The sequence below is a fragment of the Chlamydomonas reinhardtii genome, chromosome 12, assembly GCF_000002595.2.
Source record: "Chlamydomonas reinhardtii strain CC-503 cw92 mt+ chromosome 12, whole genome shotgun sequence".
In the NCBI taxonomy this organism is placed as follows: Eukaryota; Viridiplantae; Chlorophyta; class Chlorophyceae; order Chlamydomonadales; family Chlamydomonadaceae; genus Chlamydomonas; species Chlamydomonas reinhardtii.
In genome coordinates, this window is record NC_057015.1 from 1,081,674 (window position 1) to 1,106,797 (window position 25,124).

General features: G+C 63.8%; 5 protein-coding genes across 5 annotated transcripts; 2 read left to right on the plus strand and 3 right to left on the minus strand.

The window, feature by feature from the left end:
- Positions 1–13: 13 nt before the first annotated feature.
- On the minus strand, positions 14–11,332 carry CHLRE_12g490800v5 (uncharacterized protein). The gene is made up of 17 exons (XM_043067913.1): positions 10,992–11,332; positions 10,715–10,816; positions 10,281–10,358; positions 9,905–10,013; positions 9,261–9,619; positions 8,865–8,938; positions 8,378–8,595; positions 7,754–8,212; positions 6,812–7,570; positions 4,694–6,564; positions 4,289–4,353; positions 3,717–4,124; positions 3,469–3,535; positions 3,072–3,134; positions 2,761–2,898; positions 2,361–2,537; positions 14–2,077 (listed from the first exon to the last, which is right to left on the minus strand). Exons 1-17 carry the CDS (start codon positions 11,013–11,015, stop codon positions 1,868–1,870), a joined length of 5,181 nt encoding a protein of 1,726 aa, XP_042918023.1. The 5' UTR covers positions 11,016–11,332; the 3' UTR covers positions 14–1,867.
- Positions 11,333–11,378: 46 nt separating this feature from the next.
- CHLRE_12g490750v5 (uncharacterized protein) lies at positions 11,379–14,812 on the minus strand. Its single transcript, XM_043067912.1, has 7 exons — positions 14,008–14,812; positions 13,468–13,699; positions 13,302–13,387; positions 12,996–13,161; positions 12,468–12,713; positions 12,273–12,293; positions 11,379–12,154 (listed from the first exon to the last, which is right to left on the minus strand). Exons 1-7 carry the CDS (start codon positions 14,313–14,315, stop codon positions 11,813–11,815), a joined length of 1,401 nt encoding a protein of 466 aa, XP_042918024.1. The 5' UTR covers positions 14,316–14,812; the 3' UTR covers positions 11,379–11,812.
- A 210-nt stretch (positions 14,813–15,022) lies between these two features.
- Positions 15,023–19,104, plus strand: CHLRE_12g490700v5 (uncharacterized protein). The gene is made up of 8 exons (XM_001691072.2): positions 15,023–15,266; positions 15,346–15,419; positions 15,535–15,627; positions 15,869–16,034; positions 16,341–16,429; positions 16,762–17,058; positions 17,256–17,339; positions 17,869–19,104. The coding sequence occupies exons 1-8, from the start codon at positions 15,236–15,238 to the stop codon at positions 18,001–18,003; spliced, it is 969 nt and encodes a 322-aa protein (XP_001691124.1). The 5' UTR covers positions 15,023–15,235; the 3' UTR covers positions 18,004–19,104.
- Positions 19,105–19,106: 2 nt separating this feature from the next.
- On the minus strand, positions 19,107–23,109 carry CHLRE_12g490650v5 (uncharacterized protein). Its single transcript, XM_001690887.2, has 10 exons — positions 22,812–23,109; positions 22,586–22,635; positions 22,308–22,427; positions 21,794–21,940; positions 21,477–21,530; positions 21,245–21,289; positions 20,811–21,064; positions 20,516–20,555; positions 20,214–20,279; positions 19,107–19,902 (listed from the first exon to the last, which is right to left on the minus strand). The coding sequence occupies exons 1-10, from the start codon at positions 22,996–22,998 to the stop codon at positions 19,867–19,869; spliced, it is 999 nt and encodes a 332-aa protein (XP_001690939.1). The 5' UTR covers positions 22,999–23,109; the 3' UTR covers positions 19,107–19,866.
- Positions 23,110–23,232: 123 nt separating this feature from the next.
- Positions 23,233–25,111, plus strand: CHLRE_12g490600v5 (uncharacterized protein). Its single transcript, XM_001691071.2, has 4 exons — positions 23,233–23,826; positions 24,013–24,264; positions 24,483–24,602; positions 24,780–25,111. Exons 1-4 carry the CDS (start codon positions 23,608–23,610, stop codon positions 24,912–24,914), a joined length of 726 nt encoding a protein of 241 aa, XP_001691123.1. The 5' UTR covers positions 23,233–23,607; the 3' UTR covers positions 24,915–25,111.
- Positions 25,112–25,124: the final 13 nt, after the last annotated feature.

Below are 25,124 nucleotides of genomic sequence, written 5' to 3' on the forward strand. Positions count from 1 at the left end.
CCCACGCGCGCGCTGCGGTCACGTGTTACAATGCACACGCATGTTTTCTGCTACACTTTTCAGCTTAGTCCCACAACTATCCAACGCCGGCATAGTTTCGACAAGCACTCACTCCGATAACACACGCCTGCTTTCTGCTTCATACGTCCGACGGTACGAGGAGTCTGCTACGGTCCCTGCTTCCAAGGCTGCAATCCCAAGACGGGATCATATGTGGTGGAATGAAGCATTGCTCGTCATACATGCACCAGCCCAGCCTGCCTAGTCACCTCTATCTCCAACCGCAAATGCCCCCGTGAGCCGCAACCAGTAGACAGGCAAATGCTTGCCGGTGATCCTTCGAACAAACAGGGCATGCATACGGAAGTGACGATGTGCACCATGCGCCAATGCCGCCAACACGAGCTAACGAGCTTAAAAGCACCATGATCAGTACACACATTGCCGTAACCGGTAATCCTCGAGCACAACCCGGCGGACCAGCAGTTCACAGTCCGCGCTACCGCCAAATGTGAAGTGCAGGAAGACGAGTACCCTGCGATGCCTGCGATGCCTGCGTTGCCTGCCTGCATACCGTACCCTGCATGTCTGCCCGCTTGCGTCGGGTCACAGACGCCGCCGCTGCAACAACCCGCCACACCACAGACGACGTACCGGTATCAGTCCGCCTGCCGCCTCTGGACCGCTTCAAACCCGTGGAGTCCACACCACGCAAACCGGGCGTGGTAAGTTGCATGCGCCTCACATAATGATTGAGTAACCTGATGCACATAATCAAGTAATGTAATGAACAGCAGTAGCCGCTTCACCGTCTGCGCGTGCGGGGGCCTACCTACGCGCCAGGAAACCCGACCACCTCACGTACTGTGGCGCACCTTCTCTCTCCCAGAGTAAGGATAGATACACTCTCCCGTACCGTCCTCACCAGCCATACAGCTGTTAATGCAAAAATCCGCTGTGCCTGAGCACATGGAGCATACATAGAATGCAGCCTGCAACATCATCAGCAACTGTTGTACAGTGCAATTCCGCTCACCGGCTGCAAGCGGCGCACAGCCACGTCCCCCTCTCCCTAGTCCCACTGCTGCTGCCGCCCTGTAGCCCATCTTCAGACCACAAAGTGCTACCAATCTACCATGCAACCCAGGGATGGCAGGACAGAGAGAAAGAGCCCCTGCGCTTCCCATCGCAAGCAGAGCCTGCGCCTGACCTTTCCGTCACATACAAACAAAGGATGTGACCGCAGATGTGATCACGGTAGCCAACAATATACCCTGAGCCCATACCACGACAGGGAATGGCTCTCGTCCCTATTCCATTCATGTCAACCTTACTATGCAGACGTACGTCACGCAAAAAGATACTTTCCAAAGTTTGCCAGCCCTGACAGCCAAGAAACTCAGCAGCCCAAGTCCGAAGCGAATGCCTGCTATTAAGCCAGCGGTATGAATGCCATAAATTGCAATGGTTGCAAATCCTGCCCATGACCCATATGGCTCTTGGCAACAAGACTGACGACCTTCTCTCACCGCATACAGAATCTCATGGCCAAAACTACCATACCCGCGTCAGGCGTGACCACAAAGCCAGACCTCACTCCGCTCCTTGATTGGTGTGCCGTACATAGCAGATTGAGCAGCTTGTATCAGGGTTTAAACCCTTCTTCTTGGGCATTAAGCTCGGCGATGCATCAGCAGTTCACGCACATGACTTACAACGAAACATGCCGTATCGAAGAATGGCGCCATGCCGTCCCGCCTGCCCCCGCGCGTGGCGACGGCTGTAGCTCCGTTCCCGATGACACAGCTTGCGCTAGGTTTGCACAGCAGCCCACATGGCGGACACGTCAGCACGTCTACTCGCCCGCTCACTCCACCATGCCGCCTCGGATGAGAGCAGCCAGCCGGTCGGCGACGGGGTGGTGGCCGCGCCGCGCCGCCGCGCCTCCCGGCAGCCCGACCGCGCCCAAGTAGATGTCATTGCCGAGCATGGAGACGCCGCCGCCGCCGGGGCTGCCGCCGCCAGCACTGAGGAGCGCCGCCGCGCCGCCATCTTCCCCAGGGGCAAGCATTCCCGCCTGCATGCATGAGCGCGCAGATAAATGCGGGCATGACAAACACACCGACAAGGACGCCCCATGTGAATCAACGACCACGCCAGGCTCCCCTCCTCCATGCAAGCCGCACGGCCGCGACTAACGATGTGCTGCGTGCGCCCTTGCCCCGCGGTGCTTCTAAGCAGCTACCGCCACACAACCCTGCACCTCCAGGAGGCCGTGAACCAATGGGCACGCGGGAACACCGCGACTACGCCCACGATGCTGGCCTCCCCTGCCCCCGCCCCAGGCCTGGTCCCCTCACCTGGTGCTGCTGCTGCAGCAGGACCAGCTCCTTGACCAGCTCGCTAGCCGCCGGCCGCCGCGCCGGCACCGAGTCCCAGCACTGCGCCAGCAGCGCCCGCAGCGGCGGCGGGCAGCGGCCGGGCGGCAGCGCGTGCAGAGGCGGCCGCTCGCCGCGCAGGCCCACCGCACACGCAATCTGAAGCAAGAGATAGAGGTGGGCGGCAGTAGTGCAGCGGAGCGCGTGATGAGCAACTTTGCATGGCCGCTGTAAGGTTGTGGTGGAAGGGAAGCAAGGAGACGCCATGAGGGCGCCAAAGACGGCCCACAGCACCACTACGTTCGCTCAAGCGGGAACTTGCTATTGCAGTGCTGCAGCCGCGCATGCAGTTAAGCAAGGCATGACCAGCACACGTGCCCACCTGCACCATGGTGGCTCCCTCCCAGGGCCGCCGCCCCGCCAGCATCTCCCACACGCACACCGCCAGCGCGTACACGTCCACGTGGTGCGTCACCACACCGTGTGTGACCGTCAGCAGCTCGGGGGCCATGTAGGCGGCCTGGTTGGGGAGGAGGGAGGAGGGGCGGGGAGGAGGGAGGAGGGTGGGTTGAAACTGCGGTTGAACACGAGCAGCAGGCGCCAAGCTGCTTGCAAGGTAAGCAAGTGGATGGTAGCTGGCGCGACCAGGAACAAAGACGTTGCAGCTGCGTGCCGCCCCCCGTCGCCACTCACGGTGCCCACGTCGGCGTGTTTGGTGATGAGTACAGTCTCCTGCAGCCGGGACAGTCCGAAGTCCTGGCGGGCAGGGGAGGGCACGGGGGGCGGGTCAAATTCATGAATCATGATCAAATGAAAAGCGAAGTTGCAGCCAGCGCAGTGGTACAGCAAGGGGAGCGGGGACCGAAGGGGCAGGCGGCCGACAAGCACGTGATTCAAGGCCTTTGCACAGGCACATACTTGCCGCATATGGCCGCCGCGTCCCCCGCGACAGCCCCGCCTGTCCAGATACCTTGGCACCTCCCACCCAGCCCGCAATGCCCCGGGTCCGTTTCACAGCCATCCCTAGCCTAGGGCTACGTCGCTCGCTCGCTGCAGCGGTCACAGCATGCGCGGCTGCCCTCTCACTCACCGCTAGCTTGACTGTGGGCGTGGCGCTGTCGGCGTTTGAGATGAGGATGTTGCTGGGCTTAATGTCCCTGCAGCAACAGCAACAGCAGCAAAAGCAGGAGCAGGAGCAGGTGAGCAACTTCACACGGCATGTTGCTTGGGTGCATGGGCAGCTTTAGCCGCCGTGCAGGCCCCGACCCATGCTGGTACCGCCTGCCTCCGGCGGTACCGTGTGTGTACGGTGCTGTTCACACCCACCCACCAACGCACCTGTGCACGATGGTGGGGTGCAGGTAGTCCAGGGCGTGCGCCACCTGCAGCGCCACGTGCAGAACCGTCTCATACGGCATCAGCGCCGGCGGGGCAGCAACAGTCGACGCTGGCGGGGCAGCTGCATCGCCCGCCGAGCCGGGACTGGGCACACCCTCGGCGGCCAACGCCAACGCCAGCCTGTCTTTGGCGCCCAGCGGGGCCGTGGCTGCTGCGCCGCCGCTGCCACCCGCAGGCCCGGCAGTGCCATTCTGCTGCTGCTCGCCACCCCTGCTGCCACCCCTGCTGCCACCCCTGCTGCCACCCCTGCCGCCGCCACCAGCACCAGCGGTGGTGTCACCCGCGGGATACAGCAGCTGGTCCAGTGACGTGTCCATCAGCTCCACCACCAACGCCAGTTGCGGAGGACTGTGACGGCGGGGTTGTTGTGGATGGATGGTGAATGTCAGCGGCACTGGAACGAAGGAACGGGAAAGCGTCAACTAACGTCAAGGCTTATAAAATACTTCTCCCGAAGTAAACACGGCACGGTGTGCATGTGCATGTGCATGCGCCACCACTCCTGTACTTACGTGGCGCAGGCCGCCAGCAGCTGCACGATGTTGGGGTGGCGCAGCCTGGCCAGCACCTCCAGCTCCTGGATGGATGGATGGGGCCGTGCAGCAGGAAAGCGCGAGTGCGAGCAGCGGTGCGGGTGTAAGGCATAAGTTGGAGGTAGCAGCAGCAGCAGCAGCAGCAGCAGCAGCAGCAGCAGCAGCAGCAGCAGCAGCAGCAGCAGCAGCAGCAGGTTGGAGCTTGGGTGGGAGGGCGCCATGTCAGCAGGATCAGTGGCGGCACCGGCACCGGCTGTTGCCGCGGGCTACAGCTACAGCCGTCACAGGTAAAGACGCCGACACACGGCACACACACACACACACACACACACGAAACAGGAACACACACGAAACGGAACACAACACACACACACACGCACACACCTGCAGGAACGCCTGCTGTGCTGCAACGCCAAACACGTCGACTTGGCCTTCCTCCTCGCCTCCACCGCTTGCCTCTGCTCTCGCCTCCCTCACGGGTGCGCCTCCGGCGGTGCCGCCTCCATCCGCACACCCACTGCCGCCCGCCGCTGCTGCTGCTGCCCAACCACCGCCACCGCTGGCCTGGTGGCTGCTAGTGTCCGCGCCTGCTACCGCCGCCGCCGCCGCTGCCGCCGCCGCTGCTGCTGCTGCGTCCTTCATCGGGCTCCACATCTCCCCAAGTGGCTTCAGCGCCGGCGCCGGCGCCACCATACGGCTGCGGCCGGCGCCGGCGGCGGCTCGCATGCCGAACCGCAGCAGGTCCACCACAAAAGGCCGCTCCGCTCCGGCGGCCCGAGGTGGCACTGCGGCGCCCGCCGCCCCAGGGCGTGCTGCAGCCGCACCCATGTAGTGTGCGCCGCCGTAGTTCACGTTGTTGTTGTTAGCAGGGCCGGGGGCCGGGCCGGGGGCGGGGCCAGGTATGCTGAGGCCGAGGAGGGTGGCGGCATTATCGGAAGCGCCATCGAGGGGCGTGAGCGTGAGCAGCCCCGCCGTGCTGGCCCCGGCGTTGGAGGCGCCGAGCACGGTGCAGCACACGGCCCCGGTGTAGGTGCCGCTGCCCCCACTGATGAGCGGGCGCTGCTGCTGATACATGTGATGCACGCGCAGCGGTTCTCGCCCCTGTCCCTGTCCCTGCCCCTGTCCTTGCCCCGGCTGCTGTCCCTGCCCCAGCTGCAGCTGCAGCAGCTGTTGGTGCTGCTGCTGCTGCTGGTGACGCTGCCGCCACTCAACAAACATGTCTTGCGGCGACAGCGGTGCCACGACAATGGTGCCGCCGGACGCGAGCAGTGATGAGCCGTACAGCTCAATTTCTCCTCCACTCATGTGGTGTGGGGGGTAGTGGCGATGAAGCAGGTCCACAGCCGAGATGGGCACACCGCCGCCATTGCCGCCGCCGCCATTGCCGCCGCCATTGCCGCCGCCGCCACCGCCGCCGCCATTGCCGCCGGCGACCACAACGCCACCACCGGCCACTCCTGCGACTGCATGCGCTCGCGGCATCGGCGGCGGCGGCGCGAGCAATGGAGCGTCGGCTGCCGTCGGCGGCCTGAAGCTGGTGCCGTTGACACTGGCGGTCCCCAGGAATGGCTGGCAGCTGTCCAGGGCTGAGACCGCGGTGGCGATCTGCCACGACCGCGCCGCTGCTGAGTCGTACACACCGAGATGCATGTGTACCTGGGGCGAGTCGCTTGCTTGGGGGTGTTGGACAGCGGCGGCCGCGGCACGGCGGTGCACGGCACACGCCGCGGCCCCGGCGGCCCCTGCAAAGCCCGTTGTTGTCGCCGGCAGCAACATGCCGCTGCTAGCGGCAGCGCTGTCCGCTGCGTTTAAGCCGCCAGATCCCGCTAGGGGCGCGGGAGGCGCAGCGCTCGACACGTCCATATCGGTGTGGACAGTGGAGTGCGTCTCGCCGATCCACCCGGCACCTGCGCCGTCGCTTCTGACCGCGCCTGCGGCCGCCGCGACTGCACTGCCAGCTGCAGCCGCCAACGCCGCCGCCGAGACATCGGCGCCACTATTGCAACCTCCTTCGCCACCGGCTGCGTCTATGTCCGCCTCTGGGATTTGAGCAGGCTCAGACGCCGCGTCAGCGGCTGTGGCTGCGGCGGCCGCGGCTGCTGCCCTGGCACTGGCGCCGGCATTGAGGCGCGCGGCCGCAGCTGCTGCTGCTGCTGCGGCGGCGGCGGCGGCGGCGGCGGCGGCGGTGCTGGGCATGTAGTTGAGCAGCTTGACGGCGACTCGCTGGCCGCAGTACAGGCCCTCCACCACGCGGCCTAGTGGACGTCGGGAGAGGAGGTGCACGAGAAGGGGGATGAGGCGATGAGGGTGCAGCCATCACTCGGTGCTAGCTCGTCCAAAGGAGCCGCACGCGAGCACAAACACGCAGGCCCCCCGGCACGCACGGCAGCGCTTTACCCATGGATAACCCCGCCGGATGGCGGCCGCTCTCCATCTCCGTCCCGCACTTCACCACAAGTTCCAAGCCCCACAATCCACATGCCCACTTGCGCTCTATCTCACCGTACGCGCCCTTGCCGCGAAGCACGGGCAGCAGCGTTACGGTCGGGTCCGGGCCGCTGCTGGCGCCAGCAGCCGTAGCAGCATCGCTGGCAGCCCCGGCCCCAGTCCCAGTCCCAGTCCCAGCCCCAGTCTCAGCGCCCGTGTCGGAGGCTCCCGACCCAGGAGCGCCCGCTGCCACCTGCGCCTGCTGCCGCTGCTGGCTCCTGTTGTTCTCACAGGACGACGCGTACGACAGCGGGCCGCCGCCGCCGCCCACCACGGTGGTCGCGCCGCTGGTGGGGCCCCAGGAGCGCGCGGCGAAGCCGCTGCGGCGCGCACCAGCGGTGCTGGCGTTGCTGCCACATGCGGCCGCCGTCGCGGCATCCATGGACACAACGGCTGAGGCCTCACGGCCGCCTGCCGCTGCTACGCCACTGTGAGGCGCAGCATCGGTTGTGACAAGACTGGGCGCAAATGGGCCTTGGCTTTCGATCGAGCCTCCCAGCGCGTCACAGCCGTCCGTTACCGCACCCATTGCGGCCGCCTCCGCCACACTACACAATGAGGGCTCGCGAAAGCCAAGTGAGGGGCCCTTGCTGAACATGGTGCCGGCGGCGCCGGGTGCTGATGCCAGAGCGGCGGACGTGGCGGCGCTTCTGGCCCTGCCTCGCGACTCCGACCGGGGGTATGGGCTGCCGCTGCCCTGCTGCGGCACGTAAGCCTCCACCCGCACCGCCATGTTGATGTCGGGCTGGCAGGGCGTCAGAGCGGTCACGGGCTCTGTCGCATAGCGGCAGGGCAGCCAAGCAGCGGGGCGGGGCGGGACAGGGGTAGGTGACAGGGGCTGGGCAGGCTCTTGCGACGCATCCGCATGCGGGGCGTCACGTGTGTCGGAATCAGTCCCTGCGTCGGCCCAGCAATCAACACGCCAAACAGAAGTATCAACAAAGGATGCCGCCTTACCCCTGGAGGCCTGAGGCGAGTAGCCGAACGTCGCGGCGGAGGTTGGCGCCGACTGGCCACCACCACCAACGCCGCCGCCGCCGCCGCCCGCGGGACCGGACGCCGCCGTCCTGGCTGACGGGTCATCGTCTGTCTGCATCCCGGCCCCGCCTTCGCCCTCGCCCGCCCGCTCGGCGCGCGCCTTGCTGGTGACCCCCGCCGTTGCCACCGTTCCCAGGTCCGACCAGGAGCCTGACGAGGGCCCGCAGCCCTGCTGAGCGGGACTGGCAGGCTCCATGCTAAATGTGGCCAGGTCGTCGCCTGCGCACAGGCCGCCCCGGAGGCTGCTGTCACCCGCGCGCGCGCCCTTGCCGCTCGCCGATGGATCGCCCCCGCGCTGGCGGTGGTGGTGTCGCTGCTGTCTCCGCCGCTGGAAGAACACCACTGTCGCCGCCGTGATAATGCCCAGAAAAACCAGACCTGTAGCAATTCGGTTGGCGCATTCCTGAGCATGTCGTACGGCATGACTGCAACACCTTGCCGAGCTTGGCACCCGTAGCACCGTGGCCCCTGGCAGCCCACCCAGCCACCCTTCCGCCAGCTGCCCTGCCTACTTGTACAAGTTGATTGTACCCACGCACTCACCACCAACGATGGGCCCCACAATGAGCCCCACGTTCACACTGCTGCTGTCGCCGCCACCGCCATCAGCGTTGGCGGTGGCGGGCTGCTGGGTAGCTGCAGGGCTGTTGGTGCTACTGCCATTTCCACTGCTGACTCTGCTGTCGCTACTGCTGTCACCATCACTGATGCTGGCTGGGCTCGGCGAGGGTTGCTCCGTAAACGAACTTGTTGCGTTGTTCCTACGAATAGCAAATGTGAAGTAGCAAAGAGATGTGCATGCATTGTCAAGCTCACCTCGGTGCTGCACTGCTGCCGGGCACTGCAGCAGCTACCGCGCTACTAGCCAGCCAGTGATGCCTTGCGTGCATTTCCCTTTCTCCGCCCCCCGGGGTAAGCCGTACACGCCCTCTCACCCTCCCACTATGATCCATCACCCACTGGCACCCGCCGACACTTGCACCCGCAGACACCGGCACCGGCACCGGCACCGGCACCGGCACCCACGCACCTTGGGAACATGAGCGCGAAGCAGGTGTAGGCGCCCAGCCGCTGCACGCATGCCTGATCCAGATAGCCCTCGCACTGTAGGCGGGCAGGCAGCAGAGGCGTGACGTCAGCAGGCGGGTAGCGGGCGTGAAGGCAGCAGGCAGGTGAGGGAAAGGTGTCGTCGGCAGCGCCGGGCAGCCAACGACCGCCACGCCCGGTCATGACCCGCATTCGTGTCATTGCAGCAGCAAGCAAGCACAGCAGCCTCCCCAGACGTATACGCGGTTCGCGACTGCCCGCCCCGCCCCGCCCGCCCCACCTGTTACCCCACCCGCCCCGCCCCGCCCCGCCCCATCTGTTACCCCACCCAATTCGCCCCGCTTGCCGCCGTCCCATGCATATGCCCTGCCACGCGCACCTTGACCGCCCCGTTGTTGATCCATATGACGTAGCCCGCCTGCAGCGGCCGCGGCGCCGTGTCGCTGGGCAGGTTGTAGGCTAGCAGCACCAGGTCCACGTACTCGGTGGTCAGCACGTAGCAGCGCCGCATGTACGGCACGTACGGCACCTCGAGGGAGGTGGTGGCGGTGGCGGTGGTGGTAGCGGCGGTTGTGGTGGCGGTGGTGGCGGGGGCGGTGGAGTTGGTGGGGGTGGGCACGGGCGTGCAGCCGGCCTGGGAGGAGTTGATGAGGACCTTTTGTGCGCCCGGCGCCATGGCCACGGGGCGGACGATGGTGGGCGCGACCTCCGTGGCCACGCCGGGGGTCAGGCAGGCGCCTGCATGATGCGGCCGTCGCATTGAACCACTGCTGATGAAACGCGTTGCCAACCCGGATTGGCAGTCGCCACACACACGCACACACACATACACACATTGTGTACGGTATTCCCTTCCCTTGTGCCTCTTAGGACAAACACATATTGTCTCACTCGGCGCCTGCGACCCTGCTTGCGTACCAGCGACCCAGCGCGTGCCACGTCCCATACTGCTGGCCCGCCCTGGTGCTTGCTTGGCTCCCACAACCACCGCCACAACCGCCACCACCACCACCACGCACTCACGGTTCACGAGCCCCACGCTGTCCATCTGCAGGTGCCCCCACTCGGAGCGGTTGGTGGTGGTGTTGGGCAGCGGGCCCGGTAGCGAGGCCAGCAGGTCCATGCCGGGGGCCTGCAGGAGGAGGCAGGCGGAGACGAGTTTCAGGTTTTTGGTTCGGGGTTTGAGCTGTAAGTACGGTACGACAAACATCAAGCGGGCCTCGGTTGCACAGCGCCGTTGCGAGCGGTATGACGTGTGTTGCATGCCCTGTAATGAACCCGCGTGCGTCACCATTTGCTTTATCTGAGTGCGGCTGTTGCGCATGCACCAAGCCCTCCTGCGTTATAAGCAGGGCAACAGGCACGCAACCATTATCCATTGCAACGGGTGGGGCCGCACCTGCAGGTACAGTCCCTGGCGCAGCCGCGTCAGGACCACCCGGGTCAATCGCAGCGTCACCCCAGGCGTTAGGACAACCTGTGGGTGGTGGCATTGGACGTGCACGGGCGGCACTGAGTGTGACTTTGAAAGAAACGTGAAACATGACTCCCCCGCGGTAAGGCAAGAGTCAGGCACTCAGGCCCATCTGAGCGCAGGGCTGCGATCACGAGGCTCGCCGCCACATGTCCGCGTCTGTTTTTCGGGTCCAGGTCCCGACACGACAATTTTCTCAGTAAGTTGCTTCGCGTGGCTGAGCCCCCGGAGCGCAGCAATTCAGGGGGAGGTGCGAAGCCTCCCCGGGTCAACCCTGTCCATGCATGCATGCATGCGTGCGTGCGTCGCTTACTTTTCGTTTCGCTGTACGCCCATACGGTGCGGCTGCAATCTCTCACCTTGTTCTTCACAAAGCCCAAGTCGAGCACGGGCCACAGCGCTGGGTCCGCCGCCGGACCGGTCAGCGTGAGGTTGCGCCGCAGGGCGTACGGCGTTGCCACCTGCACGCGTGTCGGTGTGAGGGTGTTCGTAGCTGCCGTAGGACGTCCTAACTCGGCGGTTTCTCCAACTAGCGCCACCCGCACGCAGCACCTTGCCCACCCTGCCTGAGATTGTGACGATGCCCCCGTCCCCTTCCCCCCGACAGCTGTGTGTGGACCAATGGATCGAACTCACTCCTTGCCAGGCAGCATCCACCATGGTCAGAGATGTTCCTACCACCACCACCGTCACACGGTCATCGGTTATCGCAGCAACCAGCTCCTCCAATGAGAAGACCGTTACTGTTTGCGTTTGGATCGCCGAGAGGCTCCTCGCCAAGGGGCGCTGAGCCAGACTGGCGCGCGAAGCTGAGGTTTCGGCTGTGCCATGGAACAGCAAGAGCACCACCAGAAACAACATCCGCATAGCTGCGAAAGCGGTCTTACAGCATGCGCGACATAAGCAAACGTCGCCGCGAATAATTTTATGTTTCAGGGGCCTCGATCTGAAGCGCCTTGCTTCGTCGCAGCTTGCAGACACTACGAGATAGCATGAGCTTGAGAGAAGGTCCCTGCACTACACCGATGGCAAGTTTGTAAAAAGTGAACAACTTAGCGGCTTGGCGCCGTATGTTTCATTGTATGGACGTGTTTAATTGTGATGAAAGATATGTTGCAACCTAAACTAGAAAGTAAAACTGACGAGGCCATACAGTCCAAAAGATCGCCGCTCGGGAAAGCTCTACGAAACCGTAATGAACTTCGAGGTAGTTGCGTCCTGGCCCTGCAAGCACACTACTCTAAGAGACACAGGGGACCTGAAACAGACGAGCTCCCCAGCGAAACGGTTCACAAAATATCGGCGCGCACGTGTTGCATGTCTGGTGCCTTGACGGAGCCTATGACGACAACGACAGTTTCATGTCTCTTGAGGCCAGCTAACATGCCGCTACACTTGACCTTCATGACCTGGACCGTCAGTATGTCCTAAGAACGGGCTCCGGCGCGAACGTCCAGCTACGTCATGCCCATCACCTTCGCCAACGCCGCCAACGTCCTCCGCACCGAGCGTGCCTCACGAGCCAGCGCATCCGGCTGCGGATCCAGAGCCTGCTCAATGCCCTCACGCGCTGCCCCCCCTGCAGCTGCCGCCAGCCCTGCGCCCGCTGTCCCTGACGCGGCATGCCCCTCAGCTCCTGAGCTGCTCTCCCCGGCACCGCTGTCCCCGCCCTGCTGCTCCTCGGTGCTGTCCAAAGAAGTTGATGGAGCAGGCACCGCAGGCACCGCAGGCACAGGCTGGTCGCACAGCCTGTCTAGCGCAGTGCGAAGTGGGGCCGACGAGAGCACTTGCTGCAGCCCCTGCATGCATGCGCACGATGATGTGTGTGATCAAGGCGTGCAATGAGTGTTACGCATGGGTGCCGAAACGCAAATTCGCAATCCTGGCGCATGGAAACCCAGCTTCCAAGTTGCTCACCGCTTTCACAACTATGAGCTCCTTTGGTGGTAGAGCCGCGTGCAGTGACAGGGGAGGGGGCAGGGAAAGACAGTCAGCGGCAAACCATCATGCGCTGAGTCAAAACACACCCGGTTGAGGCACCGCGTGCACCCTTTCGCCCCACAAACCTTCTCAACCTCACCATCTCCTGGCCCCCTCCCACGGTGCCCTCACCTGCAGAAGCTGCAGCGCCGGCCACTTCACTGCCACACCGCCGCCGCCCAACGCCGCCGCCAGCGCTCCCGCCAGCCCGCGTGTGGCCGCCAGTCGCGCCCGCGCGCCGCCGTCCACCCGCGCCATGGTGCCCAGCAGCCCCAGCCCCGCCACCAGCAGCTGCTGCTCCAGGGGGGCGGAGGCGGCGGCCCGCAGCTGACCCACCAGCACCGGCAGCAACCCGCAGGCCAGCACGCCGGGCAACACCTTGTGTTTGGGAGCATACCAAGGACAGGGGAGCGTAAGTAACGTGCATGGGATGCACTTCAACATTTGGGTGTGGCGATGAAGCACGTCAGACACCAATCACACCATAGGAAGTCGCAGTGTTCAGCAGCTAACGGGCGGGCGGGCGAGCCCCGCGGGCGGCACGGCACCCCCCTCGCGCACGGCCGTCCCAGGGGCAAGCACACGAGGAGCGCAAGCGCCGCAACACCCACACAGGCGTGGTGTGCCTATGCTTTTGTCGACGAAGCCCCCGCGCCCTACCTGTGGCGACAGCACTAGGTAGCTCAGCGTGTTGAGCGCCACGATGCTGAAGGGCGCGCCCTCGGCCACCTGCTCCACCAGGCAGCCCAGCAGCCCGGGCGCGGCGGCCGCCGCAGCCGCTGCCAGCTCGCCGCCCGCCTCAAACCCTGGCGCCTGCATCAGGCAGCTACACGGCGGAAGGGAGGACAGCAGGCAGCATTTGTAGGTAGGTCGCAGCGGCAGGCGGCGTGTGGTCGAGCAGCGAACGGGCGCGGGGAGCTGTAGGGGCCAGGCACGGCACGTTGCACCAGCACGGCAGCACCTCACCCGTTAAGCAGGTGAAGGGCCATGGCAGTCCGCATGGGGTCCGCGGCAGCGGCAGCGGAGGCCGCCGAACGGGCGTATTGCACCACCTGTGAATGTCAGAAGCGGTGCGCCAAACCCAAACAATGAATGCTGCGCGCAAAAAATAAACTCATGTAGCGTCCCGCACCTGCTGCTCAAGCGGTAGCCCCGAAGCCTCGCCTCCTCGGCCTGACGAGGGAACTCTGCTGCCGGATTCGCCGGTCGGGGCTTTGATGCCGGCCGGCGCGCTTGCGCCCGCTGGCGCTTTCGTCCGACCGCTACTCCCATTGACACCGCTGGTGGCGCCTCCGGGCCGCGTACCGCCGCTGTGCCCGCCGGCACTGCCCACGTGCGGCTCGCTACCTGATCCGCGCCGCCCGCTGCGGTTTACCGCAGGCGGAGTTCGGTCAGACCATGCCATCGCGGGAGCTGTGACTTCGCTTGGGCCAGCGGACCTGCTATGGGCGAGACAAGCGAAGCTTGTACGCTCTCAAGATTGCCACGCGCAGCACATGATTACAGCAGAACCCTGTCTTGACCTGGTCTTTATAATAGCTCTGAAGTCTTCTGGCCCTCACCTCGCAGCCGCCCGCACCGCAGCCAAGCCGCCGCCCACAGCACCCGTGAAGCTATCGGCAGTGGCTGCCAACCCAACGCCCGAGCCGGAGGGCGCTGCCTGGCCCCTCGCCGCCCCAGCCGAAGCCGCCCCCGACGTGGGCCGCCGGACTGCCCCTGGAGATGCCCGGTCCCTTGTAGACTCATGCTGCGCCGCTGCAGCTGCACTGGCCAGTCGCCGGGGATCCACTTCGTGCGCGTGCTGCTGCGCATGGGGCCGTTTGGGGGAGGCAGCCACGCTGGCAGGCCGCGGCCGCTGCGCCTGCGCGCTGATGGCACAGTATGGCTGCGGCTGGGACCCGGGCCTGACTGGTATCCTCTGGGCCGAGGAGGAGGAGCTGGGGCGGTAGGCATGCGGCGACGGCGGCGGGGGCGGTGCATTGCTCAGAGCCCCTGTGCGGGGCTTTGGGGACGAGGAGTTGCCGAGCGGCACACGCGCCCCGCTTGACACCCCATACGGTGCGGCAACTCCCGTATCTGAGACTCCCTCTGCATGATGCTGGCGAGAGCCTGAAGAGCCTGCGCCGCCTACGCCTGGCGGGGTCCCGGGGCCGTGGCGGTGCCGCTGGTGCTGGGCCAGGGTGTGCAACTCGGGACAGTCACGAGCGCCAGCGAGCCCCTAAGCCATGCCTATCGCCGCTCATATGAGCTGCAGGCACGAGGTTACGCGCCAACAAGCCTGCGCTAGTACCGCGACACAGCGAGGATGCAAAGCGCAATGTCAAGTAAGCTTTGCAATCAATCGCTGCCCCACTTGAACTTTGGCCTTCAACTCTAACTGCTTAATGCTATAAGGAGTCAAGCGGAGAATGACCGCTTCGTTCTGAAAACAGCTGTCGAAAGGGCGCGGGTAAACAAAGAAGCTGTGGAGTGTTTCCGCATATTTTGAAACAAGGTGTGGTTTAGCACGGAAATAAGCGCCGCTGCCCAAGACTGCAGTGCGTAGCGTGCCGGCACGCATGCTGCCCGCATCACCCGCCCAAAACCCCGCCCCCGGACTGAAGCAAGACACAGGGCGTCATTCTTGTTGCACCCGGATGCTTTCATCTGAATAGTCTGCAAATCCTCAGGTTTCCGCCCTGTCTTTCCCACGAAGGACACTCCGAGACAGCCCAAAACTGCGGCGATTGCGCTTCCCGGATTCGCCTTAGACATAGCCTTTAGTCTGTGGCTGTATGGCTTGAATACACGAGCAACATGCACCAATCTCGCAGCTGAAACTACACTTGTATGCGCTGCAGTTATTGAACCCAGTCAGATAGCGATTGCAGCCCTTGTAGCCGGGCTAGTGAAGGCCAGACATGGCGGGAAAACTCTGTGTGTCTGTGATAGGTAAGTCGTCAGGAGTAGTTCGTTCGGAGGTTGCTTCAGCTGCGAACGCATGATTGACGCTTCTCTTCTGTCCCCGCAGAGGCGCGCAATGTGCAGGCAGACGATTTTGCGGGGAAAAACTTCTATGTGAAGTTGAGGGTCGGCAGCAATGAGGTGGGCGCAGGATGTCGGTTCGGCACATGCAGGCGCTGCTGCGCAACACGGTTGTCGCGCTGGCACGGCCGTTGAGCTATGTATCGCAATACATTTGTGGGTTGCGGCCTTGCAGGTCAAGACGGATGTGGTGAAGGGTTCGCTTGCTCCGAAGTTTCTCAAGGACTGCCGGCTGGCAGTGCCGACTCCCGAGTCGGATTACCTACGGGTGCGTCGTGCAGTAAACACGCGACTGACCGCATGAGCGTTGTGCTCGTTACACCACTATGGGCTAGGACGAAGGCCGCTGTGACCGGCGGGGGAAAAGATGCATAGACGGCCTTCGGCTGGGAAAGGACTCGTGCCTCGGCACGCGCACCAACACGTACCAACTCCCCAGCGCCCATGTCCGGCGCCTGACTCAGGCCCCCCGCCGCCTGCCCCCTCACTACGTTTGCACACCGGTGCAGATTGAGCTGTTGCAAGTGGGCCCGCGCGGCGACCTGGTGGTGGGCAGCGACGACCTGCGGCTGCTGTCCATCACGGCGCGCGGCACCATCGTGCACTGGTTCAGCCTCAAGACAGCCAGCCGCTCCGTCAGCGCTGAGCTGTGCCTGGTGCTGAGATTCCTGTCGGGTGAGGGCGCGCAACACCGGGCAAGGGGAGTGAAGGGAGTTGGATAGAGACACATGGCGAGGGAGGAAAGGGAGTTGGATAGGGAGCACGTGAGGAGGGCAAGCACAGAGAGCTTGGGCCACTGCAGGTGCAGGCCCCTGACCTCTGGACAAGCCCTGGCCCAGGGTTACACATCTTGGGCAGGCGCAGCCGCTGTGGCAAATGCAGAGAACTGAAATCCAAGCCCTCGACTTGCATGGCCCTGCACTCGATCCTCCGCCTCCCTTGCGCCTATGCCTCACTCACGCCCTGTGTTCTGTGTTGCAGCCGGCGCCAACCGGCCAATGTCACCGACCTACGCCATCGCGGCGCGGCAGGCGCGGGAGCGGGCCCTAGATGGAAGCAGCGAGCCCCAGGTACGTGTGGATGCGTGCATGCGTGGATACATGCGTGCGTGTGTGAATGCATGCGTGCGTGTGGGTGTGTGCATGGGTGGGTGGGCACGGTCGTTGGGTGCCTCTACGCCCACAGCGCCCGCGGGCATGGGTGGTGCCGACAGGGGCTGCATTGCAGCGTGCATGCCCATCGGCCGGGTGCTTGGAAGCGGCCCGCGGGGACGATTCAAACAACAGCGGGGCGTAGAATGCAGCGGGTAATTGATCCATAAGCTGGCATCGTCCCCGTCCATCGCATCGAGAGGCTCTCACGTTCATCACACCAACATGCATGTTGCGCCCGCCGCTCACAGGGCCCCGGCAGGTCAGCCTTCCGGGACCTTCCTGCGCCCGCCACCCCCACCGCCAGCACCAGCACACGGTACGCCAACCTCGCGGCCGCGGCATCATCACCCGACTCACCAGCGGCGCCCGGCCTGGCCTCGCCAGCGCTCAGCAACGGCGGGGGGCCGGCGGGCAGCCGCTACGCCTCTCCGGCGGCCCGGGCCGCGACGCCCGCGCAGGCATCGCCGCCAGGGCAGGTGGCGGCGTCACCAGTGGCAGAGCCGCGGAGCGGGCCGAAACGAGGGCCGCGGATCAAGGGTGGCCAGGTGCGTGGCTGTGAATGGGGTGACATGCGTGGCGGGGAGTTGTGCGGTGCGGCGGTGAAGGGGCGCCAAGTCGCCAACATGCGCGGGTAGAATGACACGGGCAGAATGGCACCGCGCTGCACTGCGGCCGCGCTGTGACGCTCACGTGGTTTTATCTGCTTCTGATTGTCGACACTGCTGCTGCCGTGTGGCTGCAGGTGCCGCTGCCGCTGGCGGTGCTGGGCGGGCTGGTGGTGGGGGCGCTCATGTACATGTGGCGCAAGCGGCCCGTGTACTACGAGGTGAGGGGGTTTGCATTCATCAGCAGGGGGAGGCAGAGAGGCGGGACGGGGCGTTGGTGTAGGCGTGGGAGCCGGGGGTGCGCGAGGCGGGGGCAGGCGGGTGGTTGACAGGATGGTTGGCAGACAGAGCAACGGGGCAGTGGCGTGGCAAGCGGGGTGGGGTGGGGGGGCTGAGCCTGGGCGGAGGGTGGCAACGTTGCGACGGGCGCCATGGCGTTAGGGCATGCAGCCGAGTTGGGACAGGGCGAGGCGGGTGTGACACGCGGTGGACAGCAGCATGGAGGGGTTGTGAATACCAGCCCAAACTATACCGAACGTCCAAACTCAATGCGAAAGAGCGTGGCCTATGCTTCGACAACGGGGTTTGTAGACTGGGACGGATACAGTATGGTAACCGGGCATGTTTCAGGCATCGGATTGACCGCAAGCAAAGGCGGCACTCTGTGCATTCATCGACACCACAATCAGCTGCATTCGTACCATGCGCCGTTGCGCCGACACAACCACCCCCCGCACGCACGCCGCACAGGTCCAGGAGGACGACACGTTGTGCCACATCGCCAGCTGCTTCAAGAAGCGCGTGGAGGACGTGTACGCCAAGAACAAAACCATCCTCAAGAACCCCAACCGCCTCTACCCGGGAGACCGGCTGCGCATCCGGTAGCGTGGCAGCATCGAGTCGCAGCCTGTTCGGTCGTTTTCAGGGCTGTGTGCGCGGCGGGGTATGTTTTGAAGTTCGGTAGGGTGAACTTGGGGTATCATGGAGTGGCGGGAGTGTCTGGAAAGTCGGACGGGTGGATGTGTTGTCATGGTTGGGTGGCGGCAGGTGGATGGCACGGCATGCGATGCCATGGTTGGGTGGCGGAATTGCTATTGGGGAGGGGGCGCCGGGAAGTGTGCTTGGTTTGTGACGAGAGGCAGGAAGGCTTGCGGCACTGCGGCAGAGGGACTTGCTTGCAGGACTGGTCCATTGATTTTGACAAGGCTGTTGGCCATGGCGCGCGCAAGACCGTGACCTAACGTAATACTTGAAGGGCATCTTCAACTTTGAGTGCATCTTCCAATCTATAATGTTAAGCCCTTGTCGGTGGAAGGCCAGGCCGGTGTTAGGGCATGAGGCAGCACCGCGGCAGGGGCCTGCTCCTTGTTATTCCTTCTGGCGTGAAAGACGTGCAGGCAGCGCCTGGAATAGCGCACTTCGTGCTGATGTTGTTACACAATGGCTGAGTAAGAGCTGCGTGATTGCGGTGGGGATTGTGCACTTGAAGGCTCCACGCCAGGCAGCAGCACGGCGGGCGATGGAGTGGGGACGCGGTGGATGGGAGGTGACATTTGTACTCTTACCTGGGCGCTCCAGTGCGCTAGAACCAATCGAGTCCACTTCAAGACAGGTTCGATTGTGGTGCTCTCCATGCTTGGCACGTGCTTGAGTGCTGTGCAGCCCTAGGGCTAAAGTAAAGCTCTAGTCTATGGAGCTGAGCAATCTTGTTAGTTGTTACCTTGGCCATGAGCCAATGGCGGGGTCTTGCACAGCGTTTCAGGGCGGCCCATGTGGTGGGTGCCAGTACCGTCTTGTGGGTGCGTCGCACAGACGCACACTACGGCTGCCTGGCGCACCAGACGCCGTATGAGAGCTAGCGCGGGGCGGTCTTGCTGTTTGCACGCTTTAGCTTGGTGCATTGGTGGCGTGTGCTGGTGCGTGTGCAGGCGTGTGGCTGCTACTGCCTGCCATCCGTAGCGCCGACAGTTGTGGCAGTTAACGGAGTGACCAATGTTACAATGTAATGCATTGCATGTCTGCGCGTCAGCAAACTACCAGCCTGCCAGCAAGTCAGCGGGGCCTCGGTACAAGACGCACGACAAGACCGTAACTCCGGCGTTATACCAGCCACGCAATCATGCCTTGACGTTGCAAACTGACTGTTGGGGTCTGGGAGTACACTACGGGACTACGCCAACCTGCCTCGTGAACCTGCCCCTAACCCTGTCCAATCGCACGCATGATGCATGTCTGAAACGCCCTGCCTGCGCATCCTACCACCGAGCTGCACCACTCGCACGCGTGCTGGTATCAGCTCCAAGCACCGCATCCGTGAGGCCACAGCCCTCGGGTGTCCTGAACCAACCAACCAACATCAGGTATCATCGCGCGCCGCACGAGCGCACGGCCTGGCACATGGTGCCTGTCTCCTAACGGACTGCAAGGCAAACCCTTACGTTGCTGTACGTTGTTTTGTTGCCACTGGACAGCAGCACCCATTTACACCTGACTTCGAGAGGGTGCTAAAAGGCCGAAGGTTCCAATCCATCCCCAAAGCCACCAACACGACATTAGCAAGCGTGCTCATCCGCCTTCCGCATCACGATGTCATCAAACACCGAGACCCCAGGTTCGTAGCTGCATCGCTGGACAGTCCGGCAAGGGGCCATGGCGCAGCCCCTGGCTGTACGCCCCCACAAGCACGTGGCCTCTCTCGCAAGTTGCTTGCCCGTGCAACTGCAACGTGCAGAGCCTATGCCGCCCGCCTTAGAGCTTCTTGCCCCGCATGAGCTCCTTCAGATCCTGCAAATGTGAGCGAGGTGAAGCATTAGGCGCTTGGCGTTAGGACGGAGGTGACTATGCCGGGGCGGGGGATCGTGCCTCCCCGCGCCTAGCTGTCCGGATCCATGCCATGCATTGGGATGCGAACACGTGCAACAAACCGTACCGCAGCGACACCGTGTAAACCTCCGACACCAGCTCAACCCGTGCCTTCACCCGCGGCCGCTGCCCCTGCGGCCTGGCTTGCTAGCCGCACCGCGGATCCGCCGCACTGCACTATACAGCGGTCCCGCCCCCGCCCCCAACCTGCCCCGCTCATTGTGAACCCTCACCTTGAATGCCTCCATAACATCCCGGTCAAAGATGTACTTGACCGTCTTCCACGGGCTCTTGTGAACCTGAATACCAGTGGTTAGCCAGCAGGGCGTTTCGCGCGATGCGCGTAGTCAGGACCGGCCGTAAGGAATTGAGAACCAATGGTCCAAAGTCAAAAACGACAATGCCACGCGTGTTCCAGGGGCGAGCAAAATGGAACTAGCGCAGGCTTGGCATATCAGCTCTTTAACCTCCAATACATACCGCACCCAACATCAAACCTTGCGCCCCCGGACCTCGCAGCCCCAGTCAGGCTCACCTCCTGCAGCGCCGCCATAACCTTGGGGTTGTCCAGCCACCTGAGATCACACCAGGGGACAAGGTGGGTGCGGTTGTGATCGCGGAACCACAGAAGGAAAGCCCGCCCGACGAAGGAGTTGCCATGGTTTATGCACGTGCCAGCATGTCGGCGGCGTACTCTCGATCGTGGCGTGAGGCTGTTGTGTCCTGTACAGCCTGCGCCATGCCCACGGCCGCTAGCCCAGTCCTAGCTAACAAAACCCCGTGGCCTGGCCACGCTTTCCCTCCTTTCTTTCACCCGTCCCTCGACCCACTTGGCCGCCTTGGGGTCGGAGCTCATGAGCGCCACCAGAGGATTGAAATCGCTGCTACTGCTGGCTGCAGCCGCCTCGGAGGTGCCACTGCTGCTGCTGCTGGCCTCAGAGGAGGAGGCCGACTCGGAGCGGGCCGGCGTCCCGGGGGGCGGCGGCATGGGAATTGCCGTTGCGGCGGGTTCGGATGACGACGAAGGGGAGGCGGCGGCGGGCGCGGGCACCGCGGTCTTGGTGGTTGCGAGGAGCTCCCGGATCTGTGTGTGTGTGTGTGTGTGTGTGTGTGTATGGGCGGGCAATGCTGACGTACCACGCACGAGAGCAAGCTAGAGCACTGAAGGTCTACCTCACTAGTGTTTCGCCCGTATCAGTCTGCGACGGCGGTCTTCTCGGCTGGGAAGTACCCACACGCCGCCACGCCACGCCAAGCCACGCACCTTGAACACCACATCCAGCAGCTCCTTGTCGTCCGCATACTTGGACTGTTGATGCAAGTGCAGGAGGGGCGCCCAGGAGAGAGCAGGAGAGCAAGATTATGCGATGCACGTTGTGACTTCCCGTCCCCTGGGTGCCAGCCACTGGGCCCCGTTGCTTGGTCCCTTTCAACACGCAACCCCTGCGTCCGCCTGCTCCTGCCCCGGCCCCTGCCCCTGCCTCCCTGCCGTCCACCTGGCGTGAGGGGTCCTCGGCGATGTCCAGGAATGCGGTCATGACGCGGGGTTGCTGCGGGGCCGGGGCGAGGCGAGGCAAGGCGGGGTGAGGCGAGGCGGGGTTGCTGCGTCAGCGGCATCACGGTAAGGCTGGACCACCACCAACCCTCGTTCATGATCCGGTCCATCCACAAACCGGCACCCTCCATCATCAAATTGCGCGGTGCCATCCAGGTTTCCAGTACCAACTCTTCTACCAAGTGGTGCACCCCTCGCCACACTCCCCGCACGGGCACACACGCCCCACGGGACCCCACGGGACCCCACGCCCCACACCTGTAGCTTGGCCATCAGCAGCGGGTGCTGCATGAGCTTGGTGAACAGCTGGCCGGGGTCGATGCCCAGCCGCTGGGCGCGCGCGAACGTGTCGTCCATGGCGCCCGGCGTCATGCGCTCCAGCAGGTGGTCGGGGATGGGCAGGCCCTGAGGTGGGGTGGCCGGGAGAGAGAGTGTGTGTGTGTGTGTGTGTGTGTGTGTGTGTTGAAAAGAAAACAACAAAACCGGGAGTGTGTGTGTGTGTGTGTATGTGGTGTCGATATGTCCGTGTGCGCGTGTGCGTGTACGTGTGTGCGTGTGCGCGCGTGTGTGCATTGTCATGATGGGGACGTCAGACACGGTTTGACGTTGCGAATGGGGTTCTGATGTGCGGTGCTGCAGGGATCATCTCTAGCTAAGTAAAACCCCGGCCGCCACAGCCTCCACTCGCGGTCACTACCGCAACCCCACACGGTCACTTGGTCGCTACGCCTCCGCCTCCGCCTCCAGGCCCCCACCTCCGCCGCCCCCGCACCCGCTTGGCGATCATCTCCGAGATGCGCTTCTTCATGGCCGGGTCGTTGAACAGCTGCTTGAGGATGTCGGCATTGCGCATGGGCGCCGGCATCACCGACATCATCATCTGCTGCAGCGCCTACAGGATGCGGTCGGAGGGACAGGCGCGACGGGCCGGCAGCGGAGGGCCAGTTCCAACGGGAGGAGTGGGGCGCGGTGTTGATGCGCGGCGTGTGGTTAGGACAGCACGCAAACAAAATCGCACTGCCGTCAAAGCTCCCGCCAGCTCCCACCCACCGGCGATGAGGCCATCATCTCCACCATCTTCTCGGCCTTCCGCAGCTGGTCTGTGCAGGAGGGTGTGAGCGTGTGAGGCGGGTGTGGGGTGTGGTGGCCACTAGCTGGCAGTAGCCGCGTGGCGCCGCATTGCGACATCACAGCCGACCACTCGCAACGCACAGCGCGCAAGGATGAAGCCTGATTGGGATCAGAGATCGAGTGCATATCAATCACGTGTGCTGACCTTCAGTGGGTGCAGAGAAGCACCGCACGCCAGCGGGGGTGGTGGCGTTGGGGGAGGAGGGCGCTAGCCAGCCCGCCGGCACGCACACAATGGCCGCACGAACCAAAGCCTGCTCGGCGCCCTTCAAAGCCCCCACGCGCCCCGCCAGCAGCGCTGGCCGCAGCACTGACCGCGCGAGCGATTGCATGTTTGAAACTGTTCAGCGCGCTGCCTGAGTGTGGTACTCGCGGTGATGGAAGTGCCGAAACGAAGCAAGCCTCCTCCAAAGACAGGTTTATGATGTAAATAGTAAAATGTCAATGCATAGAAAGCGCGATATGTTAGGGGTTCTTCCGTGATGTGTGGGAAGTTGTCGATGCAGGGGATTGATCGCGGCCAACTTGGCCAAGTGGAGCCAGACCCTCGGTGCGCGTGTTTTCCATATGCTTCTGAATTGTGTGTATTTAATATTGCCTTCGCTCAATTACTTTGAGACTTTTGCGTTTTACAGAGCCGGTTCCAAAGTTTCGCTTACGCGCACTCGCACGGCCTCAACAACTAGCGTGGTGGCTCTTATACTACAATAACAGCACTGGATTAACCCAGCTTGGGCCCAGCAGGCTCTGTCGCGTTGACTGGGAAATCCCAAACCTGCGCACGCGCTTTCCACAACGCCAGTGCACCTGCTCATCATCGCAGTTAGTATTTTGTTAATAGCTCAGGGCGTACCGAGCTCTGCTGCAGACCCGAGCGGGCCCAGCTTCTTTGAGCTCCTTCGCCCGCGGAGCTCCTGCACCCCCGCCTGTCACTTGGCATTATGTACCAGTATCCCACGCGGCCAGGGGCGGCCCCGCCCCCGGCTGCGGCCCAAACTACGGCATTCGGGCAGCCAGCAGCCCAGCAACCGTACGTGCCGCCTCCCCCGCCCGTGGTGGCGCCAGGCCACCCTCCCAACTCAGTGCTCTTCTCCTACGCTTCTGGTTCCGTCACGACCCTGCGACTAAAGGCTGCTGAGGCCATTCGCTTGCAACCTCCGGTGAGCCTCACGGCATGATTTATCTCTGTGATCCAATCAGCCCAACCGCAGTAGGCTCCGGGGCAACGCTCTGTTGGGTCGGCAGCGGGGCGCCAAATCGTGGGGGCAGAAGGACGCAGTGATTACGATAGTGCCAACAGCCACGTGCTCTGAGCACCTAGTTTGTCAAGCAAACCTGTGATGCAGGTGCCCATATCTTCGGTGCTGCTGGCGGAGACGGCCAGTGCGCAGTCGCTACCGCAGCCAGACCTGTCCCTAGAGCGGCAAGTGCTCGGAGAGGCGGAGGCGGGGGGAGGCGGGGCAGGGTCAGCGGGGACCGGCAGCGCCAGCGGGGGGACCGGAGGCAGCGGCGGCGGCGCATCTGCGGGCGGCGGCAAGGGCGCGTCTTCCTCGGCTTCGACATCCAGCGACGTGGAGGCTTTTTTGGCCACGATACAGGTGGGGGCGCAACGGCGCCAGGTGGGGGAGCGGTGGGCTGCGGGCGGTCATGCACACACGGCACGGCGCACCGGCCAGCTCCTTCACCTTGTTCCGCAGCCGCGGCACGCGTGCTGCTTTTGCAGCGTGACTCTTCGAGCATGCCATATGTGCGTCCCCTCCGCCTGGCCACCCTGTGCTGAGCGGCCGGCTGCTCGCCCCTGCAACCCACCCCTCAGGCCGGGTCGCTCCCGCGTGATCCGGCAGTGGCCATGTTGAGTGCGGACAAGGGCGCCAGCGGCCAGGCGGCGCTGCTGGGCCTGGCATACGCGCGCGGCGGGCGGGGCGGCACAGAAAAGGTGGGCGCGGCCGCGCGGTGTGGCGTGTGGAGGGGGCTGGGGTGGGGAGTTGTTTGTGTGCATGCCACTACCACAGTGCCACTTGCTTCCCGTGTTCCGTCATCTGAGACAAGTCACATACCGTACTCGCACAAAGACGCATGCATGCATGCACACGTACATTCTTACGCTGTACAGGCGGGTGACTTTGCCTCCAAGCTGGACCAGCTCACGGGCATGGGCTTCCCGCTGGCCATGGCCGCGGGCGCGCTGGCCAAGCACGGCAACGACGTGGAGGCCGCGACCGAGTCCTGCCTGGCAATCGCGATGTAGACCCGCCCTTGAGGCAGTCAGGCATAGGTGAACGAGTTGGTGAAGGGTCCGCAAGCTGGTGGCAGGTGGGGGTGGTGTTGTGGAGTGAGGTGCCGGAGCAGTGGAGTGATTGGGGCACGGTGCAAGGTGTTCTTGAGGCTCTGAGCCCCAGCAACAATATACAATAAGATTGGAATTGAATGTAACATATTCCGATAACATAGATGTACA